At 36.2% G+C, this 27,137-nt stretch overlaps 2 protein-coding genes across 2 annotated transcripts; one reads left to right on the forward strand and one right to left on the reverse strand.

Annotated features, from left to right (window-relative positions):
• Positions 1-3,121: 3,121 nt before the first annotated feature.
• LOC306845100 (mitochondrial glutamate carrier 1-like) lies at positions 3,122-9,631 on the forward strand. The gene is made up of 10 exons (XM_079377677.1): positions 3,122-3,274; positions 4,383-4,495; positions 4,778-4,903; positions 5,257-5,312; positions 7,355-7,445; positions 7,531-7,649; positions 7,834-8,026; positions 8,126-8,280; positions 8,397-8,472; positions 8,590-9,631. Exons 2-10 carry the CDS (start codon positions 4,479-4,481, stop codon positions 8,747-8,749), a joined length of 993 nt encoding a protein of 330 aa, XP_079233803.1. The 5' UTR covers positions 3,122-3,274; positions 4,383-4,478; the 3' UTR covers positions 8,750-9,631.
• Positions 9,579-26,976, reverse strand: tspan2a (tetraspanin 2a). The gene is made up of 8 exons (XM_079377678.1): positions 26,729-26,976; positions 21,287-21,389; positions 15,159-15,256; positions 14,381-14,455; positions 14,204-14,287; positions 14,031-14,102; positions 11,609-11,692; positions 9,579-11,034 (listed from the first exon to the last, which is right to left on the reverse strand). The coding sequence occupies exons 1-8, from the start codon at positions 26,795-26,797 to the stop codon at positions 10,969-10,971; spliced, it is 651 nt and encodes a 216-aa protein (XP_079233804.1). The 5' UTR covers positions 26,798-26,976; the 3' UTR covers positions 9,579-10,968.
• Between the last annotated feature and the right edge of the window lie 161 nt (positions 26,977-27,137).

Consider the following 27,137-nt stretch of genomic DNA (forward strand, 5'->3'; position numbering starts at 1 on the left):
ATATACTTTTTAACCACAAATGCTCGTATTGCACGAGCTCAATTTCACACATTACATAGTCATGTTGGAAAAATTATTTGCAGGTGAAGAAAGAAAGAATTGCATATCTTGGATGACATAGGGGTGAGTAAATTGTCAGGAAATTTTCATTCTGGAAGTGAACTAATCCTTTAACCAAAACAAGATGCTCTGATGGAAATACATATCTATTATTTTGGCAAATTAGTGTCTAATTCACGAATTTGTATTATCGCTTTTGTATATTTTCATATGATCTTATGATGTCCTTTTGATGGTTAGGTTTATGGGTGTGGTAGTTAGGAGTGGAACTTCATGCTTACTTTTCTGGCAATTCAGTGAATTGTATTGTACCTCCTTTCAAAATCTTTCATTCATACTCCATTGTGGTTTCCTGTTGGTCGTTAGGACAAAGCAAAACAAGAGGTGAAGTAATTTCAGACCCAGAAGCATCACACTCTCATGGCAATCAGTTTTTCATTTTGGTGAATTGGTGGCTATAATTCATATGAATTTGTATGATTTCTTTTGTCCAATATTCATACAATTTTCATACAACATGCTTATGTCCCACTTATGGTCCTTCATGCTTACTTTTTCTAAAAATGGCATGTTTCTGTATGAATCAAATTCATACAAAATCTCCACCATGTAAAAATGTTACATTTTCTAATGTGATTGGGTTGGCCAGAACTGCAAAACTAATATAAAAAAATATTCACCCTGTCTGCCATTTATCATCAAACAGATCCTGCCTAAAAACACATTCCATTGGTTGAACTAATGTTGCTAAACTGAGCATGATTAGGAGGCTGAAAGGGCCATTTAAAAACTGATACTGGAATTGTGCCACTTGGTAAAGCATTGTTTTGTGTAAATGTTGTTCATTAAAAGAACTGTGTTGTATTGTATATTGTATACAGTGTCATTAACATTTAATTGTCTGAGAAGTAGCCATCATTGCGGTGTGTTTGTGTGTAGAAAATGAGCACTCATTGCAAGAAAATGCATATTTAGAGAGGCAAACAGCTGTGGGTTATTTATATTACGAGCTCAGAGGATGGTTAACCCAAGCTTGCATTCATTCTAGTCCTTTTGTTACTGCCTTTATAGGCCATATTGTATTTTATGGGAAATGGTAACCAGCGTTACTACGTCTTTCTTTTATGGCTGTCATGCAATAATCTATTCTACTTTTTTATGTGGCAAAAAATAGAGAAGAGTTATAGAAAAGTGTTGCCTAGAGGTGGGTCAAGAACTGACAGCACGGTCACATGCTTGGGGTTCATGGCAGGACAACAAATGAAATATATTAGGTCCCCGCCTCTCAGTCAGTGTCCTGTCAACCAGTACAAACATGACCTACTCCTCCCTAACTATGGAAAACTACTACACGATATAATTATGAGAAAACATACTGTGTTCCTTTTTCTCCCTGTCCAAACATGTACAAATCAGTACATTTTCATTTGTCATGCATGGATTATGTAATAGCATGAAGGTTGTTCTCCATCTTTTGGTTGTTATTTCATCATTTCTGCTTGTTTGTTTTCCTTTAATCATGTTCATTCACATGCAGAGATGGCCATTCCAATGTGATCCCCTTCATATTATTCAAGGATTCCTGTTGGCTTGGTCACAATCTGGCCAATCAAATGAGAATAGCACAGAGGCTTTCTTGACAATAGTGCATGAGTCTATGTTGTGATAATCCAATGCCCTGATATAATAATGCATCAAACAATAAAGCTGGTGGAATCTGGCTGCTCAGCAGTCTTTTGCAGGCTTGGTGGGACTAGCATACCTTCCCCATGTGTTCAGGGTCCAGTGGAATTTTTGTGCCGCATTCCTCTTGCTAAAACTGGCTAGACTTGAAACATAAGCCAAAGGTTGAGAAGCCCAAGGCTGAATTTCAATGGGCCTGTTGTTGCAAGTTCAACAGTGTTGCATTCAAATTTGAGTCTTTAAGGTACATTCCAAGCGGGTCTTTTAAGATGACCTAAATAACTTTCACACAGGTCTCAACAAGTCAATACCTGTAAAAAATGAGTCTAAGAGAAGCCTTTGAGATAAAATAACTGCATGACACAAGAATATAGCCTTGTCATTTAATTTAGAGCTGATCAATAGTTCAAGAGTCTTTATGAGCTAAATAAAGATGTTACTTTGAATGATAACCACCAGCTGCAGGCCTGATAGTTTTAATAGAACACCTGTACTTTAATTGTCTGTTATTTTAAGCATATCAGACTAACTGTTTACTTAATTTAGCCAGAGAAACAAAGATTAGCACGTCAATCACAGATCCTTCAGGAGGTTCACTAAGAAGCTTCTAGGTAGGCTATTTACTTTGATCATGCTCTAGGAAGAGGGTGTCAGTGTGCTACATCTCTTAATCACAGTTAGGCTAGGCTTGCTTGGAACCTCCGCTGAGGTGGTACTAAAAAAAGTACCAGGTACCAGGTACTGTTCCCAGTGGAAAACCCACCAAAAGTGAGCTGTACCGAACCATGTATGCAGTGGAAAAGCGCCATTAGATCCACCAAACAAGTAAACATTGTGTCTCGCAACACAGTTTATAACTATAGCGTTTCAGAGGGACTGTGTGGAAAAAGCTTGTTTTCGTGTTGGGCTTTTCCCAGTGTTTACCTTTTCTACATCAGCATTCTAATATTAATCAGGGCAATCAAAGAATTAGTGTCTGTGATTTTAGTTGTTTCTGTAATTGCTGGAGCACACATCCACTATATCCGTGAAGAGAATCAGAAAAGATGAAAATTACAGAAGAAATATCAAAGCAAAAGTAAATATTTCAAATAAACGCCAAATTAAGTATTAGGCTATTGTATGGTCATTATGTTTACCTTTGTCATCTAGTTCTTAATATATTATGAAAAATTATATAAATCATTACCATAAATAATTAATGAATTGTCTTTTATTATTCATACATATTGTGTTTAGAACAAACTGAGCTATTATTCTGGAAACGTCACAGAACTAAAATACCCGTTCTTTCCATATGGCCGCTGTAATTTGACACCGTGTCCACTGCCACCCCTCGGCTTTGACTCATAGTGACTCATAGAACTGACTGGCAAATGATTGGCTAAGCCCGATACAAATGCCCCGCCTCCTATTTTAAAGCTGAAGGGAATTTTCCATTCAAACATTCATTCAAAGTTACTCTTCGTGGAAGGTTCTAGAAAACGGATTCTCATTCAAATATTTGAACGATATCGGCTCATTTTCTGAGGTAAGTCTTCATTTTGGAGGAAAAAAACGTAAAGTAGATTTATTTTCTATTACTAATAAAGAAGTTAAATTGTAGAAATATATCAGAAATAGAATTGTGCAGCAAGCTCTTTACCGCCCAAACGTTTACCGGTAACTTAATATACTCATAAAAATGTCATGTATTCGGTGTTGGAGGTATGTTCTTGTAATTGTTTTAATGTATTTAAACCGGTTTTAGTTTGCCGTGTAACTAACCTGCCGTTTAGACCGTTAGCGCGAAACCGGGTAACGTTAATTAACTTCCGCTTTTTTTAGAAACGCTGACTGAATTTCCGTAAGTGTTGCTTTTGAGATTTGTTTTATTTATTATTTTCGTTGCATTATGAACTGTCGTTAATACTGTATTATCTGTATTACCTTTTAATGCATCAGCCACTGAAATGTTGGAAATTAGGAACGATATTTGTGAAAATAGTTATAAAGTTGCCGAATAAATGGAGATTTAAGCTTGTTTGCAAGCCTAGACTAATGTGTGAGTGTATGAGGAATGTCACTGAAACATGTCAGGTCTGGAGTTATCTTGTTATAGTCCTGTGAAGCGAATAAGCTGTGAATGAATCATTCTTTTGAGTCGACTCTGATGAACACGTTGAGCTGGTCCACAAACCAGTTTGAAAGGTTCGTTCACGAATTCACTGAAATATTCCTTGCAATTAGCGAGTCAACAAGTAACACCCTTATTAATAAATTAATATATATGGCTTTACTGTACAATTAAGTGTATAATCCGTGGGATGCCATGAGACCACGTGATTGCGTAAATAATCAGGATGTAAAAAAAATGTTCTCGCTTTGAAACAAACCGTTCGAAAGAGTCGTTTCGCGGAAATGATTCATACAGTTATCTATTTCTATAGTCTTTGTCTGTACTCAGCAGACTAGAGATCCAATTACACGCCAAACCCCTCTGACTGAACACGTGCCTACAGGCGTTGTCTTTCACATTAGCCGGAAGTGAGTCAGTCTCATTTGACTTTATGGCTCAGTGGCCGGTGGATTAAAAGGTCATGCGATGCGTCGGAAGAGCCGTCTTTCACTGTTAAGACTGATCAGTGTCTTTACTCCAGGTTTCTGCTCTCGAGGTCTGAAATCCTTTACTGATCACTGCAAGAAGCTCTCATCAAACTCAATCTTCATCTCATTCCTGAATTCCTCACTTCACAATGTCTCAGCAAATCAGGTACAGGAGATTATAAATCATATATATTTTAATTGGGTTGTTTTTGGGTGATGTGTTTTTTTGGTTTTGTTTCTTCTGTTGAATGTCCTTGTAAATGTGACTTTTTGTAAGTAGTTAAGTACCTTTAAGTAAAAAGTATACTCCGTACTCCCACACTTTTAGGTATTTAATGGTCCTTTTGATATTAATGTGTGTGTGTGTGTGTGTGAGAATGCATGTTTTTTTTTTTTTTTTTTTTTTACTAGTTTCATTTTTTTTTTCATTTTTCCCCCTCACCTCTAGCCTCCCTGCCAAACTGATTAATGGTGGTGTTGCTGGCATCGTTGGGGTCACTTGCGTGTTTCCCATTGATTTGGCCAAGACCAGACTCCAGAACCAGAGACCAGGCCAGCAAGTCTACAAGAACATGTAAGGGCTCTCGACTACTTTTTCTTTTCCTATTCTATCTTAATTCTCTCACACACACTATTATTATAAACTCCTGCTTGTTTCATGGCTGTGATGACTTTGATTTGATTAGCCATGCATTGGTAGATAATCCTAGTGGAATGTGTGATGCATGGTCAGGCATTAGTGTCCGCCTGACATGACTGTTCAGCCACTATGGTCACTGCAAAGCCTAATAAGGATTGAGGACAGACCGTGTCTCATGCTTGATGTAAACACATACTGAACATACCACACGTTGCTTTTGTTGCTAATACAGGTTAATTTGTTGAAGCAGACTGACTGACCCATGTTAACACAACTGTTTCTTTTAGGGTTGACTGCCTCATCAAAACAGTGCGATCTGAGGGATACTTTGGCATGTATAGAGGTAAGATTCAGTTTTATTTATTCTTACGTGACTTAATGTATAATTATACTCCATTTAGATTAGTATAGCATCTTATATGGCATGATGGGTACACCTGAATAGACTTTAGGAATCCAGTCCATATGACTTTGGAGAATGAACTAGAATAGCTTGGCTAAATTAAAACGAATAGTTTTTGCTGTTTGTAGCACTGAAATAGCAATATTTAAAAACTTCCCCAACATTTCCCATTTTTAAACCGTTCAGAGTACACTTTGATTGGTAAATGGCCACAATAACAACCTAGAGAAGTACATAACCCTTTATTTTTAACCCTCTGATGCATGGCGTGCACTTATAGGGGCATTTTAACCATTCATGTCCAAACCACCTTGGGGTGTTTTTTTATTTTTATTTTTTTTTTTGACTGTCAGCCATAATTCTACATGCCTGTGCTTATACTTGACGGCACATCTTGCATAAGTAGCTGCAATGTTTACCATTAGCTTATAATGCTAATGGATCAATCTCAAAATACATTTTATTTTAAAATCAAGAAAATAATCTACTCAATTAAGTAGGACATGGTTTTATGGTGTTTTAAAGTATGAAGAATCGTTTTTGAGATTTAATAATTAATGCATCAGAGGGTTAATTTTAAATGAAGCAAATCAAACATGTTGTAATGATTACATTTGGTTGATCGGTTTGCCTTCAGTTATTCAGTACACCAATATAAGTTTCCTTGAGTGTTATCTGTAGAGTTTGGAGGAGATTGGAGTCGGTGTTTTGTGCCGGGTCTCCATTTCTGTGAGGAATGCTGTTGTTTGCATCTGTGTTTTTCATGTTACAGACATGGGTCCCCGCTGGGATAGTGAAGGCTAGCCGATAAGGCGCAGCCACGCTGGAGGCAAATCATTTATCATGGTTCTTACTCCCTCTGCTCTATTACAATTAGGCACCAGTTTTTGTTTTATTTATACATAATTGTTGAATTGATATTTACTTTTTTTGCTTCTTGTTTCTTTGTATTTTTTTTTTTTTTCCTCCACTTTCTTCACTGTCCTTGCTCTTGTCTCATTTGGTACTAACCCATCTTGCCATGTTCTGTTAACATCTAGAATGTTTTGTTGGATATTTATCACTTACACTCATCTGCTTTCTTTTATAAGGTCGTTTTTTTTTTTTTTTTTTTTTTTTTGATCATGTGAACAACTGCTGTGCTTTGTCTTTAAAGACAGTGGCATCTTAAAATAACTGGTTTCAGTTAGGGCTGGGCAGTATGACTAAATTCTATATATATTTTTGCCTAAATTCAACCCCATCTTGCATTATACAATTATTCTTTTTCAATAACATAATATTATTAAATGATTATATAATTTAATAATTAGTTTTCTTGTACATGGATTGTTTTCTTTAGTATGTGAATTTGAGGAATGCACAACAAATTCATACATCTGTAAAACATTTAACTTAATTTTAACACTCGTTTAAAAACAAGAGTCAATACAGTACATTATAAATAATATTTGAGGCAGATGTGAAACAGTTGTGGCCTCACATCAGAGGACTAGTATTAAAACTACAGTTAACGTGCAACGCATCAAAACTACTGTTTGGAGAATAGGCTGTATTTCTCTGTTTGCAGATTAATCACTGCATAAACAGCACAGCGAAATCTACCTGCTGACACGTTTCTCTTCTATTATATACCGTGATAATTCACAACCCTAATGTCGAACTCTTTCTGGAATGTGCCTGCATTCATTTGTTTCACTACATTTATCTGAATATTCTATCCTATTTTTCTATCCACTCTGATTAAATACTAGTAAATTGAAAAAATAGTAAATAGTAAAAAATCCCCCTCCATCAGCTCAGTTCTCTCATAAGCTTTTCTTATAATCTTACAGTCTTCGTAGCATTTTTCTCTTTTTGAATGGTATTTGATAAGGTCATGTAGATTTATCTCTGGTTTGATGGTGGTGGGGAATGTGTTTGTTGATCTGTGATTAGTTGTGGTGTAGTTTTCTTTAACCCTCTGTTTGTTTCTCTTTTAGGTGCTGGGGTTAATCTTACACTGGTCACTCCTGAGAAGGCCATCAAACTGGCTGCCAATGACTTCTTCCGGTGCCGCCTTTCCAAAGATGGGTACGTTTACAACTGCTGCACTTCGCTTGTTCTAATGCAGTTCTTTTAAAATATACATCTATAATCATTGCCTTGTTTGTTACAGGAGAGGGCTGACTGTATTTAGAGAGATGTTGGCTGGATGTGGTGCAGGCATGTGCCAGGTTATCATCACTACTCCAATGGAGATGCTGAAAATTCAACTACAGGATGCTGGGAGATTAGGTAGGTTTCGTTTTTGTGCTTAATGAAGCAAAGAAATCAAGCCTATTGAGTATTCTTGATTCTATTGGTCAGTTGTGTCATTTGGCATCAATATTTGTTAGGATTATTTTCCAATGAGTGCAGTGTAGTTGCATTTCTCACTCAGTCATTTAGCTGTAGTAACTAACTTCTAACATCTTCACAGCCGCTCAGCAGAGAAAACCAGGCATCATTCCTCCCAATAGACTGGCAACCACAAACGCAGTGTTGAGTCGCTCCTACAACGTGGTGCCCAACACCTCACCCAGAGCCATATCTGCCACCCAGATCGCAAGGGAGTTACTGCACACTCAAGGCATTCAGGGGCTCTACAAAGGCCTTGGTGCAACTCTATTGAGGTAATGCGTCATAAAATCTGTACTATAACAACACTAAATGCAAACATTCACAGTAACGAGACTATAAATGACCTGTTTTTTTCTCTTCCTCTTATTTAGAGATGTTCCTTTCTCGATTGTCTACTTCCCTCTCTTTGCAAATTTGAACAAGCTGGGTAAGCCCTCGCCTGATGAGGCTGCACCATTTTACTGGTCGTTCATCTCTGGATGTGCTGCAGGCTCCACAGCTGCTGTTGCTGTTAACCCGTGTGATGGTAAGAGTAGTTTTGGGTGCTCTTCATCCCTTTTTCATTGGCACACTTTAAAAAAAAATTGCATGTGCTCACCTTTTTTTTTTTTTTTTTTTTTTTTTTTTTTAATCATTTGACAGTGGTTAAGACCAGGCTGCAGTCTCTAAGCAAAGCAGCCAACGAGGAAACCTACAGTGGCATAATTGACTGTTTCAGGTGATGCATCAGTCCTATAACTTAAGTGTTACGGTTTAACTGATTTGTAATTCTGGAATGTGAGGATATCGTCTACTGTGTGTGTGTGACCTTGGTTTGTTTTTTTCATTCTTACAGCAAGATCATGAAGCGAGAAGGGCCGTCTGCTTTCCTGAAGGGAGCGGGCTGCAGGGCTCTAGTCATGGCGCCACTGTTCGGTATCGTACAGGTCATGTACTTCCTCGGCGTGGGAGAGTTTATCATGAGCCAGTCCTCCCTAAAGCTAATCTCTGACTGAACAGACCCAGTACCTCTCAGACTGTGGCAGCTACACAACCAACTGTACATTCTACAAGAGAAGATAAACCGTAATCAAGATGGTAGAGTTGTCGAGAGAACGGCAACTTCTACTCTGGTTAAGTTCCTGTGAGTCATTCCTTACCACACTTCCTCTTTGGTTTACAGGCTTATTTGATGAGCTGTGGCCAGCGTTTTGCACTTGTTGGTAAGGATATGTCTGGAGGAGAGCGCTTGATGTGCTTGCGTTTTCTTGAAGCATATGTGAAGGTTTCCCCTCAATGAGGGAGACTAGTGTCACTGTAATGACACTGGTAGATAGATGAAAAACATTATTTTTGTATTAAATTCTTGTCTCCTTTCCTACTCCATTTATTTGTGCATTTATGTTTTTGTCACTGTTTTCCGTGTAACTCTAAATTGTTCATAGTTTTAGGGAATGTCATTGACTTTCTTTCAGTTTCGTGCCATCGGATGCCCATTTCAGTTTCTGAGCTGATTTTGGTGACTGTACATATGGTGCAGTCTAAAATGAAGTTTGCAATGACTACCTAAAACAGCCTAGCATTTGATGCATATCGTATTTATGCAATATTTAAGACGTACATTTATTTTTCTTGTTATATGGGCCAGCATGTATTACTGTAGCTGTAGCTTCCAGGGATTTCTTATCCCATAACGTAGGTCATTATTTTCAGGTCATGTGTTTGCCTTAAATTAACATGCAAGACGAGGTCTTTACAAAGTTTGAGGGACCTGGCCTTGACCAAAAGTGTTGTGATGTTCGATGACAGTATTAACATCTTCCTACAATGACCCCTCAATGCAACATGTATTAATTTCTGTTTAATGCAATGGTCTACTTCATTACAAAAATGAATTTAAAAAAAAAAGAGTTTTATTTGTGAGTGTTGTTTTAATGTTGCTTGGGCTTTCATGCCCTGTGACCATAGTTTCTTACTTCAAAGCCATTTACATGCAACACGATACGATGAAACCCAACTTCACGTTAAGAGCAACTACAAAAAATGTCCATGTTTATGATGCAGCTTCGTCTGTTATAAAGGCACATAGAACAATAAAACTAGTGGGTCACATTCTTGAACAGACCAGCCAAAGTTAGGAAAAAAGAGGAAATGGTTGACGAATTACTTCAGATATGATCTTGCAATTTTACAGTGGTATTGCAAATGACATTTGTTGATCTCCCTAAAAACTGTGGCTTGAACTTTAGATTCAAACTCCGCCAAGTAAAGAAAGTAATATGTATTAACCAGATAAAAACATAAAAATTAAACCAGTGACACTTGAAAGTCAACATGAATAAAACAATTTGAAGCTTTTTATAGTCTGGAACATGGAGGTCGAAAGTTGAGCTTCCTCTCAGCAGTAACAGTTTTTCAACTCTATTTGCTATTATATTACTATTAATCAACATTAAGTTACTACTGGCAATATTTAAAAAATGTGGCCTACGATAGTAGCCTACGTTTTTTTTGGTTAACATTAACCAATAGGTGCAAGGTCAAAAAGTTGTTTCAGAGAAAGAGCAAGTTAAGTTTTGATTCAATTTTGAAGCTCATTGTTTCGTTTGGAAAACCATGCACTATAAGACTTGAAATGTTATGAAATTAAATTGACTTAGAGTTCGTGTTGACTTTGTTGACTCAGTCCACTTCTCAGCTTCATTCAGTATCTTTGTGGCAAAAGTACAATAACCAAATATTAACCAGCAAAACACAAACATATGACCCATTATCTATTAGCACAAAAACCTGTTCTAGTTCACACAATAAATAGCATTAAAAGAAAACATGAAAAGTAGTTAATCAGTGAGGCAGCAGAGAGCTTATTTACATCAGCAAGTAAATGTCCAGTTCACTGTGAAAGTCTGAACTGAAGACTATTAAAGGAGATCAAGTTTGAAAAGATGTACACTGTGAAGTTTCCCCTTGTGATGATTCAGTAATAAATAAAGACAAAAATGTAAAGGTTAATGCGGTTACAGTAGCAGTCCATGCAGTGGAGGTCATCATCAAACAATACAAGTAACAGAAAAGACAGAAACGATCGCCGTTCACGAAACAGTACCACAAGCTCCACACTGCCTCATGGGAGCTCCTCCACCCGCTTCCCGAGCCTGAATGTGATGGTCTGATTAGGTCAAAGACGGCGGGCTTTGAAACAGTCCAACTAGGGGAGAGGAGAACTGCGAGGAACCTAAATAACTTCTCTGCTGTTCCGGATGGCGCAGCACAGAACCATGCTGAAGATCATGCCAATTATCTGCCAAAACAGAGCGGGAATGTTCAAATGTCAAACATGACAAATACAAGCTACAGTGTTCCCAAAAAGCATTTGAACACTTAAGCCACATGTGCCGTGTGGCCTACGATAGTAGCCTTAAACAGTGCAACACAGCTGGAAGGTCACTGCATTACAAAATTTCAAACCAAGTCTCATTAATATTAAAGATAACATGCACATTTTGTATATACTTTTCTATACTATAAAGCAAATCTCAGCTGCCTAATTTTTTCATTCATTGCACATTTGAACTGTATTACCACCTAGCTCTATTAGGATAATAGATAAGGATATTGAAGTATTCTCATACATGGACTATACTAACGTAGGACTATATACGTAAGATATAACATATTTTGCCGCAAAATACAAACTATATTATCACTCGGCTCTAATCAAGGCACACACACACACACACTTCAGATACAAAGATATAATAACCTTTAACATAATTTTCTGTAAAACAATATACTGTGAAACTCACTATACAAATAAATTTGACAAGACTTTTGAAACACATTTCACTAAAAGAAGTTTGTTAGAATTTTGTTACCATAATTCCAGCAATGCCGATGCCAACATATCCAATTATGAAGAGTTTGTTGTTGAAGAAGTCTTCTATAGCTGTGTTACAATCCTTGAAAATATTTCATAAGAAAGTTGAGTGTGGCAAACTAATGTTGTGTGATAAAGATTGAAAAACAGCATACATACATTGGTTCAATTCTACTGATTATGAAATGAATGGCTCTGGCTCTGAAATCTGATTGGATGAACCACTATCAAAGTTATAAAATAGCAAAGATATGCATGTTTTATCACAAACAATTGTAATTGCTTAATGAATTGCTTATAAAGTAATTGAACTATGTACTAATCATTCTTATGCACAACTGTGTTTCCTACCAAATTATGCAGATATGGGCACTGACTATTTATTTTACGATTGTTTAAATTAAAATAAAAAAAGAAAATGAGCGATTTGACTGCAAACCAAATAACACCTCATTTTTAAATTCAAGTTTTTTGCAAGCAGTCAGAGACTTTTACATTGTTACAAAAGATTTCTGTTTCAAATAAATGCAGTTATTTAAACTTCCCACTCATCAAATAATACAGAACAAATGAATTAAGGTTTCCATAAAAATATTAAGCAGCACCACTGTTTTCAAAATTTCTTAAGCAGCAAATCATATATTAGAATTATTTCTGAAAACTCATGTGACACTGAAGACTGGAGTAATGATGCTGAAAATACAGCTTTGCATCATAAGAATAAATTACATTTTAAAATAGAAAGCACGTATTTTAAACAGAAAAATATTTCACAATATTGCTATATTTTATTTTACACACACACACCCAGGCTGCAGCTAATAGTTGTGGTGCACAAAATATAATTTAATAGTTCATTTCCATGCTCTTGAGCCACTGTAAACACTATGTAAACATGCTGTTGCGGTTTGGTTTTCTCTAATGTGCTTTGCTGATTGGGATCAACTGACAGTATGAACTTGACAACTGAAGCACAATGTGACATGTTTCTCAGCCGATCAATGTGTCTTCCCGCCTGCTATAAAAAAAAAAAAACTGGCGCCTTTGTGCCCCTGTGGGCTTATTGGATCAAGTGACTCATGGGACATCTTGCCACTGTCTGCTTCATTTCTCTCTCTAAGCCCCTCTTACCTCCTCACTCCACTGGTCTGTGTCCTGCACCCCTCCCTCCCTCTCTTATACACCGTACAGAACAACATGGCTGCCATCTAAGGGTCTGTGTCAGAACTACTCATCGCTTGAGTCTGAAACATGTCCTGATTGTGAGTCAAAAAAGCACTAACAAGCTCTGATGTTTACGTCACAAATAATAAAGTAAAATAAAGGCAAAAAAAAAATTAAAAGCTACAGGGCACCATATGTGAGTAAGAATTGGCTGTGCTAAGTAAATAAAATGTAAAGTGAATTCCTGATCAATCTTAACATGTGCGACAGTTTGTGATACGTCATCACTGCAGCACATCACTTGCTCATTGTGGTCATGCTGCTATGGTTAGAACAAACTTTTTTTAATCGCTTTGTGCCTGGTTCACACACAATGGCTTGTGGTGCAAATATACATGGGGTACAATGGCTAATATGTTCTTTCTCTGGACAAAAAATGTATATATTTTTGACATTTAAAAAAAAAAAAAAATAATGCAAAGCAATACAGCTTGGCCAATAAAGACATAATTGTGGATGTCACTAACAATTATTTTGGTAATCAAGTAATTGGTTGATTATTCTGACGATTAATCAAGTAATCAGATAATTTTTTTTGTTGGTATTTATAAATAAACCTAAGCGAACAATAGACTTTAAAATAACTTAAAATGCATATATAATAGCAATGAGGCAATAATAATAATTTCAAATAAGATATAAGATACCAAAAGTAATCATGTAGTTTTATTTAGACAAATTGTTGAATAAAGGTGTTATTTTTGTTTTCTTTGCGTACAAAAAGTATTCTCGTTGCTTCATAACATTTAATAATTTACTTGGCAGTCAATGGGACAGTCACATGCCTCCGTTTTCAACCAAAATATCTTAAATTGTGTTCCAAAGACGAACAAAGCTTTTACAGGTTTGGAACTACATTATTAAATGATAAATGACAAAATTTTAATTTTGGGGTGGAGTAACCCTTTAATATTTCATGCCGCCTTAGAAAATTGTCTAATATTGTTTTTCATGGATTCTCGTCTGTGGAATACACCACTTCCGATATTTTACCAGTTAAACGACAAAAATTTAAATCGAAGAATTGTGACAGCCCCAGACATAATTATGGATGAAAAATCTTCTCAGATGACCTGCCTTTGGATCGTGTGTCATAAAGTTAATTTAAGGCTCTGAATTATGACTCCCTTCAACTAACTAAAGATTCCTTCAGATCTGTGTTCAAATACATATTTCAAAAACAGATTTGAACATACCATGACAGGATTTTCAACTATGCACAGTTCAGAAGAGGGAGAGGGAGAGGACTCAAGCCCGCAGCATTCGAGCTGTGAAAGATGAAGAGAAATGTCAGAAGATGATGACGATACTGCCACTATAGGCACACATCATTTACTAACAGTGTCTGTAAAACAAAAGCTCGACTTACCACATTTTGAAACATGGATACAACAGCAGTCCCATTGTCATTTTCCATAGAAGACTGGTAATAGTTTTGGACATCTTGAATAATCTAGAACACAGAGTATCTGATCATATCACATCAATAGATGACAGACATTCATATTTACGTTCAATAAAATGATTGATACGGTGCATGACATACCTTATCCTTATTTAGAAAACCAAAGACTCCTGCAGCAACCTCTGCGCCAAAAATTACAAGAAGGCAAGCGAAGAACTAGACAACAAAGAGACTTCACTTCAGTTTGTCAATACTAACTGCAAATCAACAGTATCATATCACAGGATATCAAGAGGGTTATTACTTTTATTAAGACTGTTATTATTTATTTTATTTTTAATAATTTTAACTGATTTAAGACCAATTACAAATGAAAAGGAGTCCAGTAACTAAACTGATCCCAATAATAATAACAAAATAATACAAATAAAATAATTATCATCATATAAACAAACTAAGGCTTAACCTGTGCTCTTTCCATTAAAAACTAGAAGAGCTTAAAGGAACACTCCACTATTTTTGAAAATAGGCTCATTTTCCAACTCCCCAACAAAACAGGAAAAAAAAAATTTAAACAGGAAAAATATCGAAACACTTTGGTCATTTTTGAGCGAGATGCTAACGGTCTAACCAGATTCGATGATCTATGTTAAGCTACGCTAAAAGTGCTACCACCAGACCCGGAGATCGGCTGAATGGGTTCGAAAACGTTAAAACTCAACTGTTTAACTCTTGGGGAGTTGGAAAATGAGCCAATTTTCAAAAATAGTGGAGTGTTCCTTTAAGGTCAGTTTTATTCTTGAAGAAATCTCAAAAGTGGTGCTTTAAAGCAGTCACAACATTCAGAGTGCATGTAGGCTGTAGAAGGGGATGGTGGAACAGTGTTTTGTTCATTTACAGTTGCGTAGTTCTTACCCACCGATCCCAGAAGACACTGTGACTCCCTCACGGCCCCAAAGCAGCCGAAGAACCCCACCAACATCATGACGCCTCCTGCTCCGATCAGGATGTACACCGCTGAGGAGAAGCCAAGAGTACAGTGTAATGTTTAGAGTTAGCCTATTGAAAGTTGAACTTCAATCCACAAACATCCCAGCATGCAGTTCACTGTATGACCAGATGATGGCAGAGCATGAATAGACCTGTGTTATGAAATCATCTGCTCATTTTCAAGAAAGGTGTAAAATGTGGATATGTGGAAGTAAAAAGTGCATATAGTGGTTTTCAAATAAAGGTGAATGAAAATCATATTTTCTAGTTACGTTAAGCTCTAAGCTCTGAGATGCAAATTAGCATATGCTATATTCTCTATGCACAATGGATATTTTTCAGCTTTTCGGCTGGATTCATGTTCTTTGCGCTGTCCCTATCTATCTAAATAAATAAATAAATAAATAAATATTTTATTTTCATGTAAAACTGCTAAGAAAATTCTATTTGTGGATAAAAATAGTGTTATTTTAGTATTATTTATATTACTATAATAGTTTTCTATTAATATTTTTAATTAGTATGTATTTTCAGACTTCTATATAAATTAAATTTTTTAGTAAGTTTTTATGTACTTTTGTCATTTTTGTCTGGGCTTTTAAATATGACTATTTAGGTTTAATTTATTTTTATTTCAGTTTTAGCTTTTATCTATTTACAGTTAGTTATTTTAGCGCTTCAACACAAAGGCTACTTTTTTAGTTTTTCATCTAATATTTATATTTTATTTCAGCCTCATTTCAATTAACAACAATAACAAAAAAAGTAAAAGACACACGAACAAACCTTTATAATTAAACATCGATGTGTAATCTAGTTCTCTCTGTTACTTTACAGTGTTCTAGGATCACTGATGTAAAACCAATCTCAGCATTCTCTCTTCATGGTGATTTATGAATGTGGAACCAGGTGTACTTTTAGATGATTGCAGCTGATTCTAATTTTATAAAAGGTTCTGTGGGCATTTCCTGACAGATGGTCAAAATCACCCTTACATGTTACGGTGCTTTCCTATGCAATGCAAACTACAATCCCACGCAAAAAAGCACAAGGCATAAAAGCGCACTGCAGTTCTTGTGTTTTTCATCTTGTATGCAGGGAAGTTTGAGACTTGAGAAATGTGTCCAACAAGCAGAGTGTCAAAGGCCTCGGCTCAACAGAAACAAACAGTCTTTGTGTGCACAACACACACAGACACCACAAGCTCAACCAGTGCCCTGAGACCATAATCGTATTTAAATTTCATTGGTCATCTCAATCACACAGTCACCTGTGAAAAAAGTTCAGATTTTATGGATTCACTTCAGAAAAATCATGGACGGATCCAAACAGGCAAGTTTGCACATAACTGGTTTATGTTTTATATATATATATAATGCATATTATGTTTTATTACTGATCATTTAGTCAAAAGCAAACCAAATAATATAAAAGTAGCGCTCTGGGAACAACTTTAAATAAATATAATGATATAAATAATAATTGTATATTTAAATACATTTTGCAATTCCTTTTGCAAAATAATAAAATGTATTGATTCAATTATTATTGTTAGGTTTCAAAAATGTAATTATATTTGTGTTAAACTTGAAAAATCTATAGCTTAACAATTACAAAGCCCAAAACAATAATGCATATTAATTTTTAACTATTAGCCTATACAACAACTTTGCACAAATATAATGTATTAATAATAGTAATAATGATGATGATGATAATCCTCATGACTGTCATCATCATTATTAGTATTTCATTATATTTATGCAAAGTTGTTGTATAGGCTAATAGTTAAAAATTCATATTCATTATTGTTTTGGGCTTTGTAATTGTTAAGCTACAGATTTTTCACTTGAGAATGAATGGCTGTTATTTAAAAAGTTCATTAACTATACAAAGAAAACACTATAGAAGTTACTTCTTTGAGAATAACATTGCTGGGTGCTTTTCTTTAGAAACCCACCAAATGTATCATATATCTTTAGACCTGAAAACCGACAAACAACCACCTAAAAACACCCTAGCCATGCCCTGGAGCAACACTTTAGCATTGTGTCGAAGCCACTTTCATTTTCTTCAGAAAATGTAAAGCTGTAGTTAAAGACATAACATTTCAGATCTATTCTGGACATTCATGATTACAGGATCTTCACGATCTTGTTGTCACTCTCCTCATCTTGCCAATTAACTCACCATAGCAACAATTCAGTCACCCCAGACGCAGGGCGCTAAGACGTCTGTGTGCCACAGTCACTCGAGACGCCGTCGCTAGGATGACGCAATCTCCCTCGCGAGCAACTGCTTTCCCTCGCCGCCGACTCAGAGCCACTTTAGACAAGCTAGGGCCAAACTAATTATTGGAAAAAGATAAACTAGAGCAAATCAGAGGACCTAAATAAACTACAATCCCTGTCGTTTAACAGCCAGCAGTATGTAGCGTTTCAAACATGTTTCCACCCTTAAACACAGGTTTACATTTCAGATATGACATTTCCATCCTCCAAGGAGTCAAGAAGACTTGCCAAAAAGCACAGCACTGGAGCTTTGCTGAGGTTTTATTAAGGCTCCGGGAAGACAATCGTCACAACACACAATAATTAATCCCCGAGGGAGAAAATAATGTTGTTTTCGAGGACAGGACAAGATTTGACACGAGTCCTCTGTGAATTCAGCAAGCTAAAAACACCAAGCCCTCACTGCTCATGACTTCCTAATTGCCAAATGGATGGAAAACATGCTGGCATTTCATATAAACAGCCCTCCTGTCCTCCTTATAATATAAACACTGAACATCTCTAAACGGGCAGAGAGATCTCTCTTAAACATGCCAAGACTCAGGCAATTCAGTGAAAATGGGCAATTGTTGTTTACCAATGGCGCCAGAACAAGAAAAGCAAAAAGATGAGCACATGAAAAGCTTTGACTCATCTGCAAAGCTGTTTACTGGAAGATCACAGGCTGTCAGCTTTCAACTGTTATTGTAAAATAATTGTTCCAGTCATTGTTGCTAAAATGCACAATATAGCAACAGATATGGTGCAATGCTGTGCTATATGCAAAAAATAAAACTATTAACCTTACAACAGAAGGAAGACACTTTTTGCTTAATATTATAACGTCTGCGACTTATTGGTTTCTTATTGGTTAAATAGAATTAGACCAACATTTCATTGGATCTGACTTCATTATTAAAAAGTAATAAAAGTAAAATACAAAATTTAAAAATTTACAGACATATGTGCCTAAATGTTGAATATTAAATATTCAATACAGTGTTAAATATTCAAATAAAAATTGTAATGTACAAATCATGTTTTAAAAGTAATATGTATAATTTAAAAAGCAGACACACACATGCATATATTATTTTATCCATCTTGCTTCCTGTTTTTGTCTCTGTGCATCTGCTCCATTAGCTTCAGAGCACATAGTTGTTTGCCAAGTGATGTATCTTCCGTTTCTGGGTAGAAACTGTTTGTTCCAAGTATAAGTATATTGCCAAGAAATGCTTCTCCTTTTTCATATTTGCTCTGTCGGCGAGACATTATTGAAACATTTCTGCTTAAGATTATAGCAGTGCTGATTAACCTAACTGCTCAGTTTCTGGGTATCTGAGCCTATGATGTCAAGACTTAATGACCCAGTATTTAAATTTGTTTCATAATCATGGTTAGCACTTGCAAAGTAGTAGTTTTTCCATTATGAGCGCTTAAATGCAGCTCAGGACCGCAGTCTAGTCACCAGAGGTCAATATACATCATCGCATTGCTAACACGAGCAGAAAAAAACATCAGGATTATAAATGAGCAAATAACCATCCTTAAACACCATTTTACAACTAGTGACCACTAACCTTTTGAAATAAAAAAATTACTGCTTCAGTCCTTTACAAGACCAATGAGGTATATGGAGAGACCAGCTTTACAACCAATGATACTTCATCAACTGCCTGCTCTGGGGACTAAACCAGAGCTAAAGGGGAAATAAAGTTTTTTGTAATTCACCGACACCAGTTAAACAGCCTCTCCTATGAGAAATCAGCTTTAGCCATTAGCAAGAACAATCAGCGTCCCTGCTCATTCATCACACCTAAAACCAATATCAGATACACCATTACAGAGGCCATTAGGGCTCCATGACGCAGATGGGAAATTTCAGCCTGAAATTGCCATTGAAGCCCCATGCTTTGTTAATAGTGTGCTGGTTTTGTGCTTGAATGAATGAAACTGCAATGTATGGGTTTCCTTATGACGATTTCTGTGCTTTGTGATTGATAATATAGATAAAGTACCATGGTAGAACTAATAAATGCCACATGATCATAAACACATATCCCATTATGTAGTGCATAATGGTAAATTTAGCATGTTCAAGCACAAAAAAGGGAAGTATTTAATGATTATTAATTATTTAATGAAGTCTGTCTCATATATTGCACAAAAAAAAAAAAAAAAAAATCTTGTGAGCTCTTGGCTGGCTTTATGCAACATCCAGAAGGCAGGGTACAAAGTTTACATGTTTACAAAGTATTTTGTTCTGTTTTTCAGTTGTTATTATCTAAAACTATGTAAATCATTTTTGGTAACTTTGGTAAAAATACAATAAAATAAAATATGAATATTACATGAAGCAGTTTTAAAATGTTGTCTTGGAATCTAAATTGAACTGTAAGGTTAAATAAGTATAAGTATATTAAAACAGTGTATACCAATACTTATTTAAAGGGGTCAGATCATGCGATTTCAAGTTTTCTTTTCTCTTTGCAGTGTTACAAGCTGTTCATGCACAGATAAGATCCCTGAAGTTGCAGAGACTAAAGTCTCGAAACCAAAGACATATTCTTTATAAAAGTTAAGACTCGACCACGCCCCCCTAAAACAGCTCATTCAAACACGCCCCCACATGTCTATATCACTGTGTGGGAAGATTTGCTAAACACCGCCCAAATGTATACTCAAAGAAAGAAGGTGGAACTATTACTCTCGCTGTAGTATTGTTGCTGCCGCCGGCACCATGTCCTGGAGACGCTGTGTTTCATTGTGAAACCAAAAGCACTTTCTTCCAAAAGAGGACACAACTAGAAATCAGTGGATAAGTTGTTTTTACAACACTGTTCCAGAACAGTTCAAACCAAATATTAGAGTGTGTGCAGCGCATTTTACGGAGGACTATTTCCTGAACCTGGGAGAGTAGCCTACGATCCTGGCTTGCACAAAGGCTGTTTCTATAAAGTGGAGGAATTCCAACTTTGCAAGGACAGTCTGGCGCTTCTGACTCTCAGCCTGTAAGAACGTTTTCTTATTTAAAGAATTTGCCACTGACGATTCAAACGCGAGTTTTGAGCTGTGTAGAGTAGCGCTTGTTGTCTTTTCTCCGATCACAAATGCAGACATGGTAAAGTTTGTAAAAAGAAAGTATAAGTCATTATATTCAGTAATTATGTCACCACTGGATGCAACAAATGCCTCGTTTATAATGGGTTTTATTGTTTTTGTGTCGTCGCGCCGGGACACGGCATCACAATACAGTAACGGCAAAGGGCCTAACATTTCCGTCTCATGCTTGAAGTATTCAGGCCAATCACAACACACTGGATAGCTGACCAATCAAGAGCACACCTCGCTTCTCAGAACGATGAGCTTTGTAAAAATTTATGCGTTTCAGATAGGTGGAGCACAGAAGAGCAACAATAATGTACAGTATGTGGAAAATAATGTTTTTTGAACCTTAAACCACATAAACACAAACACCAAATACACAAAATAATGTTATTTTTAGCAACGTCATATTTAAATAAACCCATTCCTTAATGATGAAGAAAAAGAAAGGAAACTTTGGTTGGTCATTTAATATGTTGGTCACACTTTTTCTTTTTTTTTTTTACAGTTTCTCTCATTCACAGATATCCACATGGCCTATTTCCTCTCCTAATAACTCCTGAAAATCTGCATTATAATACAGCTAGCTATAATATGGCTTTGCTTTATACAGGTTTATGAAACCTACAAAAACTGTTATGTAAACATTTGACGTGGGCTTTAACGTTCTTTTCCAACTCACCAATGAAGAAGTGCTCAGGGGCATCATTTCCAGCTAAGAGATTGTCCGTGTCTGGGTCAAACCTCAACCATAATCCCACAGCCAACACCAGTGAGCCCGACAGCTGCAAACAAGAGTGAAACAAATCAGAAACATGTACAGAAAAATCACTTCATTAGATCAGCGTTAACAAGTGGAAAAACTGTTTGTGTGGCATTAGCTGGTTTACTCCATGTCATTGGTTTCACATTCTGCACAGGTCTATTTTGGGACAAACACACGAATGCTGGGTTTGACTTTGAGAACAGGATACTTTGTATTTTGCCATCACCGTAACTTGAGGGATAACCTTGACTAAAATAGAGCAGTGTAAGATGAAGTGCTTTATTGTGATACTGGAAACATCCATTTGTCCATCTGAAAGGACACCAGAAACTCCTTTTGCCATCTAGTTATAATGTGAAACATACTAGATATTTACATTCACAAATATTTATCCTTTCGAGTGAGTCTACAGTTATTGTTTGCTCAGTTAAATCAGTCTCAATCTGCAATAAATAATGTCATAATTATGACATTAAAATCATTTTATTTTACATTTTATGTCACAATTGCCTTTATCTCATCATTTTAACTTTTAATGTCAAAATTATGAGATAAAAAGTTAAAAGTTAAATTAAAATTAAATTAAAACTTACAAGTCAAGATCATTATAAAAATATAAAAAGTCTACATTTTATGTCATAATTATGACCCATAATTTTGTCTTTTAATGTCATAACTGACTTGTATCTCATGACATGTATTTAATTTTTTTGTATTTTTACATATTATTAAAACAATGTCATTTCACAAAACAAAACATGAAATTATAATTGACATTTTTAAGCTTTAATAATATGTAAAAATACTACAAAAATTAGGTATGAAGCCATAATTATGATAAAAGGCTGCAATTATGACAAAAAAAATTATTATGCAGTAAAAGACTACACTTTGTTATAATTAATCTCTCAATTTTGACATTAACAAATTAAAATAAAAAAGTCAGTCATGTCCTTTATGTCATAACTGACTTTTTATTACATAATTCAGCATTTTTGTTATAATTTTGTCTTTTTATGTCAATTATTTTGTGTCATATGACTTTTTATGTTAGAATTTTTATCTCATAATGACTTTTTTATTGTATGTTATTGTAGTGTAATTTGAGCATCTAAATAGTTTTAGGGCCACTGTAGGTCTACTATGGTGCCCATCGCTATGATCAACAGGCAGGCTGTGCCAGTCTGACAGGCTTGCCCTGCTGGCATCCACATCCCCCGGTGCCATCCCCTGCCCCCTCATGCCCACCCGACGCAACACCAGGACATAAAACTGCACAGGACAACGACCCACTTCTTTTTTTGCCTGCCCTCTCAAAGACAAAGGACTTACTGTCCAGCGCAGTGAGACCACTCTACAGATAACCAGTGACTGACGCCACTGTCCTACATTACATCTTACACTAACCGTTTAAGCCAATCTACTGTGACCATTAGCGCAGTAACAAAATCACAGTGTGATGAAGAGTAGGAGGAGTTACATGTGCTCTTTGAACGGTTCCTATGACTTTTGTGCGGATTCAAACAACCAAGAATGAAGACTGAAGAAAGATTTTAAAATAACTTCTTTCACATCAGCTTCAAATGGAAAATAAAATACAGGAAATGATGCTTTATCTGATGCAGTGTTGTTGTAAACTAAAACTAAAAGAGAAATGAAGCCATGACAAAAAAAATAAAAATTAATTAGAAACTAAAATTAAAGAAAAATTTAAAGAAATGAAAGAAATGCTGCCTGGGAAACTAACTGAAATCAAATAAGTTGAAGTACTAAAATGACTGAAATGAAAAATTAAACAAAATAAAATTTAAATAGAAATATAAACAAAAACAAGAATAAAAATGGCAAAAGCACATGACAGAATTACTACAACTTTAAAAAAAGACTTAGTTCACACTGCAGGTCTTAATGCTCAGATTAGATTTTTTTTGCGCTGTTGTTCACATTGTCATTTAAATGCGACAGCCATCAGTCTCATGTGTGAACCGTATACGGCCCTGAAGTGACCCACATGTGTTTGCGGAAATAAAAATGGATACTGCTCGTGTTAGCGTGTGTTTAGCAATTTTTAAGTTAATGTGCAATCGGAGCCTAAATAACGAAGTCTGCCATTGTGATTTTAATCGTCCCGCCTCCTCCAGCGCAGAATTGTGACGTCTGTCACATTTCAATGGCGTAAAAATCGCATGAAATGCGACATGGCCGTTCAGACTGAAGTCTCATTGCAAAACATCAGATGTGTATCTGATTTAGGACCACATATGAAAGTGGCCTGGGCCTGATTTGAAAAGATCTGATTTGTGCTGTTCAGACTGTCATAAGAAAATCAGATATGGGTCACATTTGGGCAAAAAAAATCAGATTTGGGCCACTTTAGCCTGCAGTGTGAACTAAGCCAAACTGAAAGTGAAAATGTAACTTAAAAAAAAAAACTATTCAAAATCTAACACTGATCCAATCTAATTAAAAGATATGCTGGCTTTTGCATTAAATAAGTATACATTAAGACAACATTATAATTTTATAATCAATTGTTTACATGACATTTTATCCATCAATAATAATGCATATGTATCCAAATAATGCATTCCTGTAGCTCAAACTTTCAAACACCAAAGTCATGGGTTTGATTCTCAGGGAATGCAAGAACTGATTAAATATAAACCTTCAATGCAACATAAGCCAAATTTCTTTACCATAAAACACAAAAGCACGGTGTGTCTATGCTACATTTTTTTCATACAACAAAACAGAAAGGTGATTTATACTGCCAAGCTACAAAAAGGATAAAAAGCACCAATAAAATATAAAAACAGTCATTATTTTAGGTATTGTTCACATATACTGTACATAACTTGAGGCATCACAACTGGTCACATGATGAAAACCAGTGATTTTTACTTCAGTGACGTGATGCACTAATAATGGAACAGAAGGTACATTTTTTTTTATTTGATCATAAGCACAAATTAGGACGTGAAGATAGAATAATGGCTTTGAGTCTGTTTTTCACACAAAGTGATCATTAAGTGCTAATCATAGTGATTAATATGGGGTCTGAATAACATATAGGTGAGTTTTGTTTCTGGGTGAACTATCTCTTTAAGAAGGAGCAGCATAGCAGGGAAAACCAGGTTACCTTTCATTCAGACACTGATGGATTTATGTGTTTATAGCACTAGGATTGTACTTTTATTAAACAAATGATAAAAGTGAGTGTTAAAAGCATCCGAGACCATTAAAAAACAATAAAAATACAGCCTTAGTTGCACCTCACAGGACATGCTGTAACTTTATTATCAGAGTATATGAATAATCCCTTCGCTTTGCATGCATGTGATAAAAAAAGTGATCGAAAACGTGGCCTTGTCTTTGAAGAAACGATAACGCTATTATCCAGAGTTTAATGCACCCTTCAGAATTCACTGCGGTTCAGTGAATAAAGGAGTGCTGAATACAGCACAAAAGGGTGGTAGTTTCAATAACTTTCCACAGTAACCCGATCCTTTACTGACTGAAGACTAGCTTTGAAGGTTTGCTCATTCAGCGTGTGCAGCTTGAATCTTAAAAACAGTTAAACACAGCCAAAGAGGAATTTCAAAGCCACTTATGTTGGAATATGCACATTGTTTGCTTCTTACATACTCAAGCTATAAAAATCCTGTTAGCAAATGATCACATTCATGTGGAAGTACAATTAACAAACTTACATAATCGGCTTCAGACATATGCTTTCCACTTTGAAACACAATATGGATCTACACAGATTTTCTAAAACTTGCCCGAAGGAAATCACGTCACAATCTCAAATGATTCCTGAATAAATAAGAGTATTTCTGTGTATCTGGCCGTGCCTGAGTTATGTAAAAAATGTCACAACAAACTGACAGTCTGTTAAATGTTTGTCACTCTCAGCTGGTGGGAAGTACTAGAAAATGACTCTAGGAGCCAAATAAATCACACTGGGAGACTATCCAACATCCAAGTCAATTAACAGGCAGTTTTTCCTATGATACGGAATGGTTATAGTTAACTGTTGGAGGCTCAAGCATACAGGAGAGGCTGGGCCTTGTTTTATATGGTTTCAAACACCCAGCAACATTTGCATTTATGCATTTAGCAAACACTTTTATCTAAAGTGATTTACATGGCACTCAAGAAACACATTTGATCAGTAACAGCTATCCCTGGGAATCGAACCAGTGACCTTGCTCTTGGTTATGGCATGATGTTCTGTCGGAGCAACAGGAAGGCTACAAACTGTCCTAAACTAGAACCATTTTGTAAATTATATGCTACAAATTAAAATGTCAATTATTGTGTAATAGCTTAGTGAACACCATAAAACCACACTAGTGTCCATTCAATCAAGAGTAAACTAATGAAGGTAGATTTTAGTTTTAAAATTATTTTTATATTAATTGAGATTTAACTTTGCTACTACTTGCATTTTGAAGAAAAGCCAATAACGTTTTCATGTGTGTGTGTGTGTGTGTTTATGTGGTTTATGAGGACACAAATTTGTATAATGACATGGGTATGACAGAGGTATTACAATATGAAGGTGGTTTATGAGGGCACTGCATATGTCCCCGTAATTCAAAAGGCTTAAAAAACATACTAAATGGTGTTTTTTTGAAAATCTAAAAATGCATAAAGTCTCCTGTGAGGGCTAAGTTTAGGTGTAGGGTTGGTGTAGGGCAATAGCACACACAGTTTGTTCAGTATAAAAACCATTACGCCTATGGAGAGTCCCCATAAACCACAAAAACCAACGTGTGTGTGTGTGTGTGTGTTCTTGTTGTTTTTGTTTTTGTTTTTAAACAAGGTGTTCTTTACCTATTTAAACTTCCCATTGTGCCAGGCCACTGTCTCAAATCCACGCTAAAAAAGCGTGGCAACAGCACCATTCTCCCCTATAATAAACAATGGAAAGTATATTAATAAAAATGCTGACTTTCTCGAAAACAAAGATATATGGTGGCTGTCTATCTAGTAGACTTTGAGCATAAGAGGCGCTAAATGTAGGTACGATGCTCGAAGTGTCTGCACGTGCCTATGATGCTCAGTCGTGTTGTCCAGGTAGGAAGCTCGCTGGGATTTGAGACACGGCCGACATCTGTCACCTACTTGTACTTTACAAAATCATCTGCGTCCCAAATGTGGTGCTATTGTTGTTGCTAGAGTCCACAGAAAGCTGCACAATGCCACATTTTCGCGTTAAAACAGAAAGAGCATTATAAAGATGTTGAGCAACTCCAGGACAAACAGGTGACGGCATATGCACGAACATTTGCTTTCACTCTAAATCAAAGCATGCGTGCGTGACATCATCCCTCAGATATCATCAGCACTTACCCAGAATATGAAGTTGAAGACGAACAGCAGGTATTTGACACATTTCATGCCGCCCTGGACTTTGCTCATCCTGCCTGCCGTTTCGTTCCGCGCGCTCGCCGTTTCGACCAAAATGTTTGCGCAGATGTTCAGGCCTGTCTCAGAGATGTAGGTCAGGAATATTATTCAAGCAGAATCCACTCACGGACCGTCAACACCAGCGCCGCACTTCGCCTGTGTGTGCCTGTATGTGAGCGGAGCGCGCGCGCGGATCAGCACCGCCCATTGGTCCAGCAGGACATGGGGGGGCGTGGGCAATTTCCCGCGTTTTCTATAGATAGATAGATAGATAGATGGATGGATGGATGGATGGATGGATGTGAATTTAAACATTAGAAAATAAATATAAATAATTATAATTAATAGGATT

The sequence above is a fragment of the Barbus barbus genome, assembly GCF_936440315.1.
Source record: "Barbus barbus genome assembly, chromosome: 25".
In the NCBI taxonomy this organism is placed as follows: Eukaryota; Metazoa; Chordata; class Actinopteri; order Cypriniformes; family Cyprinidae; genus Barbus; species Barbus barbus.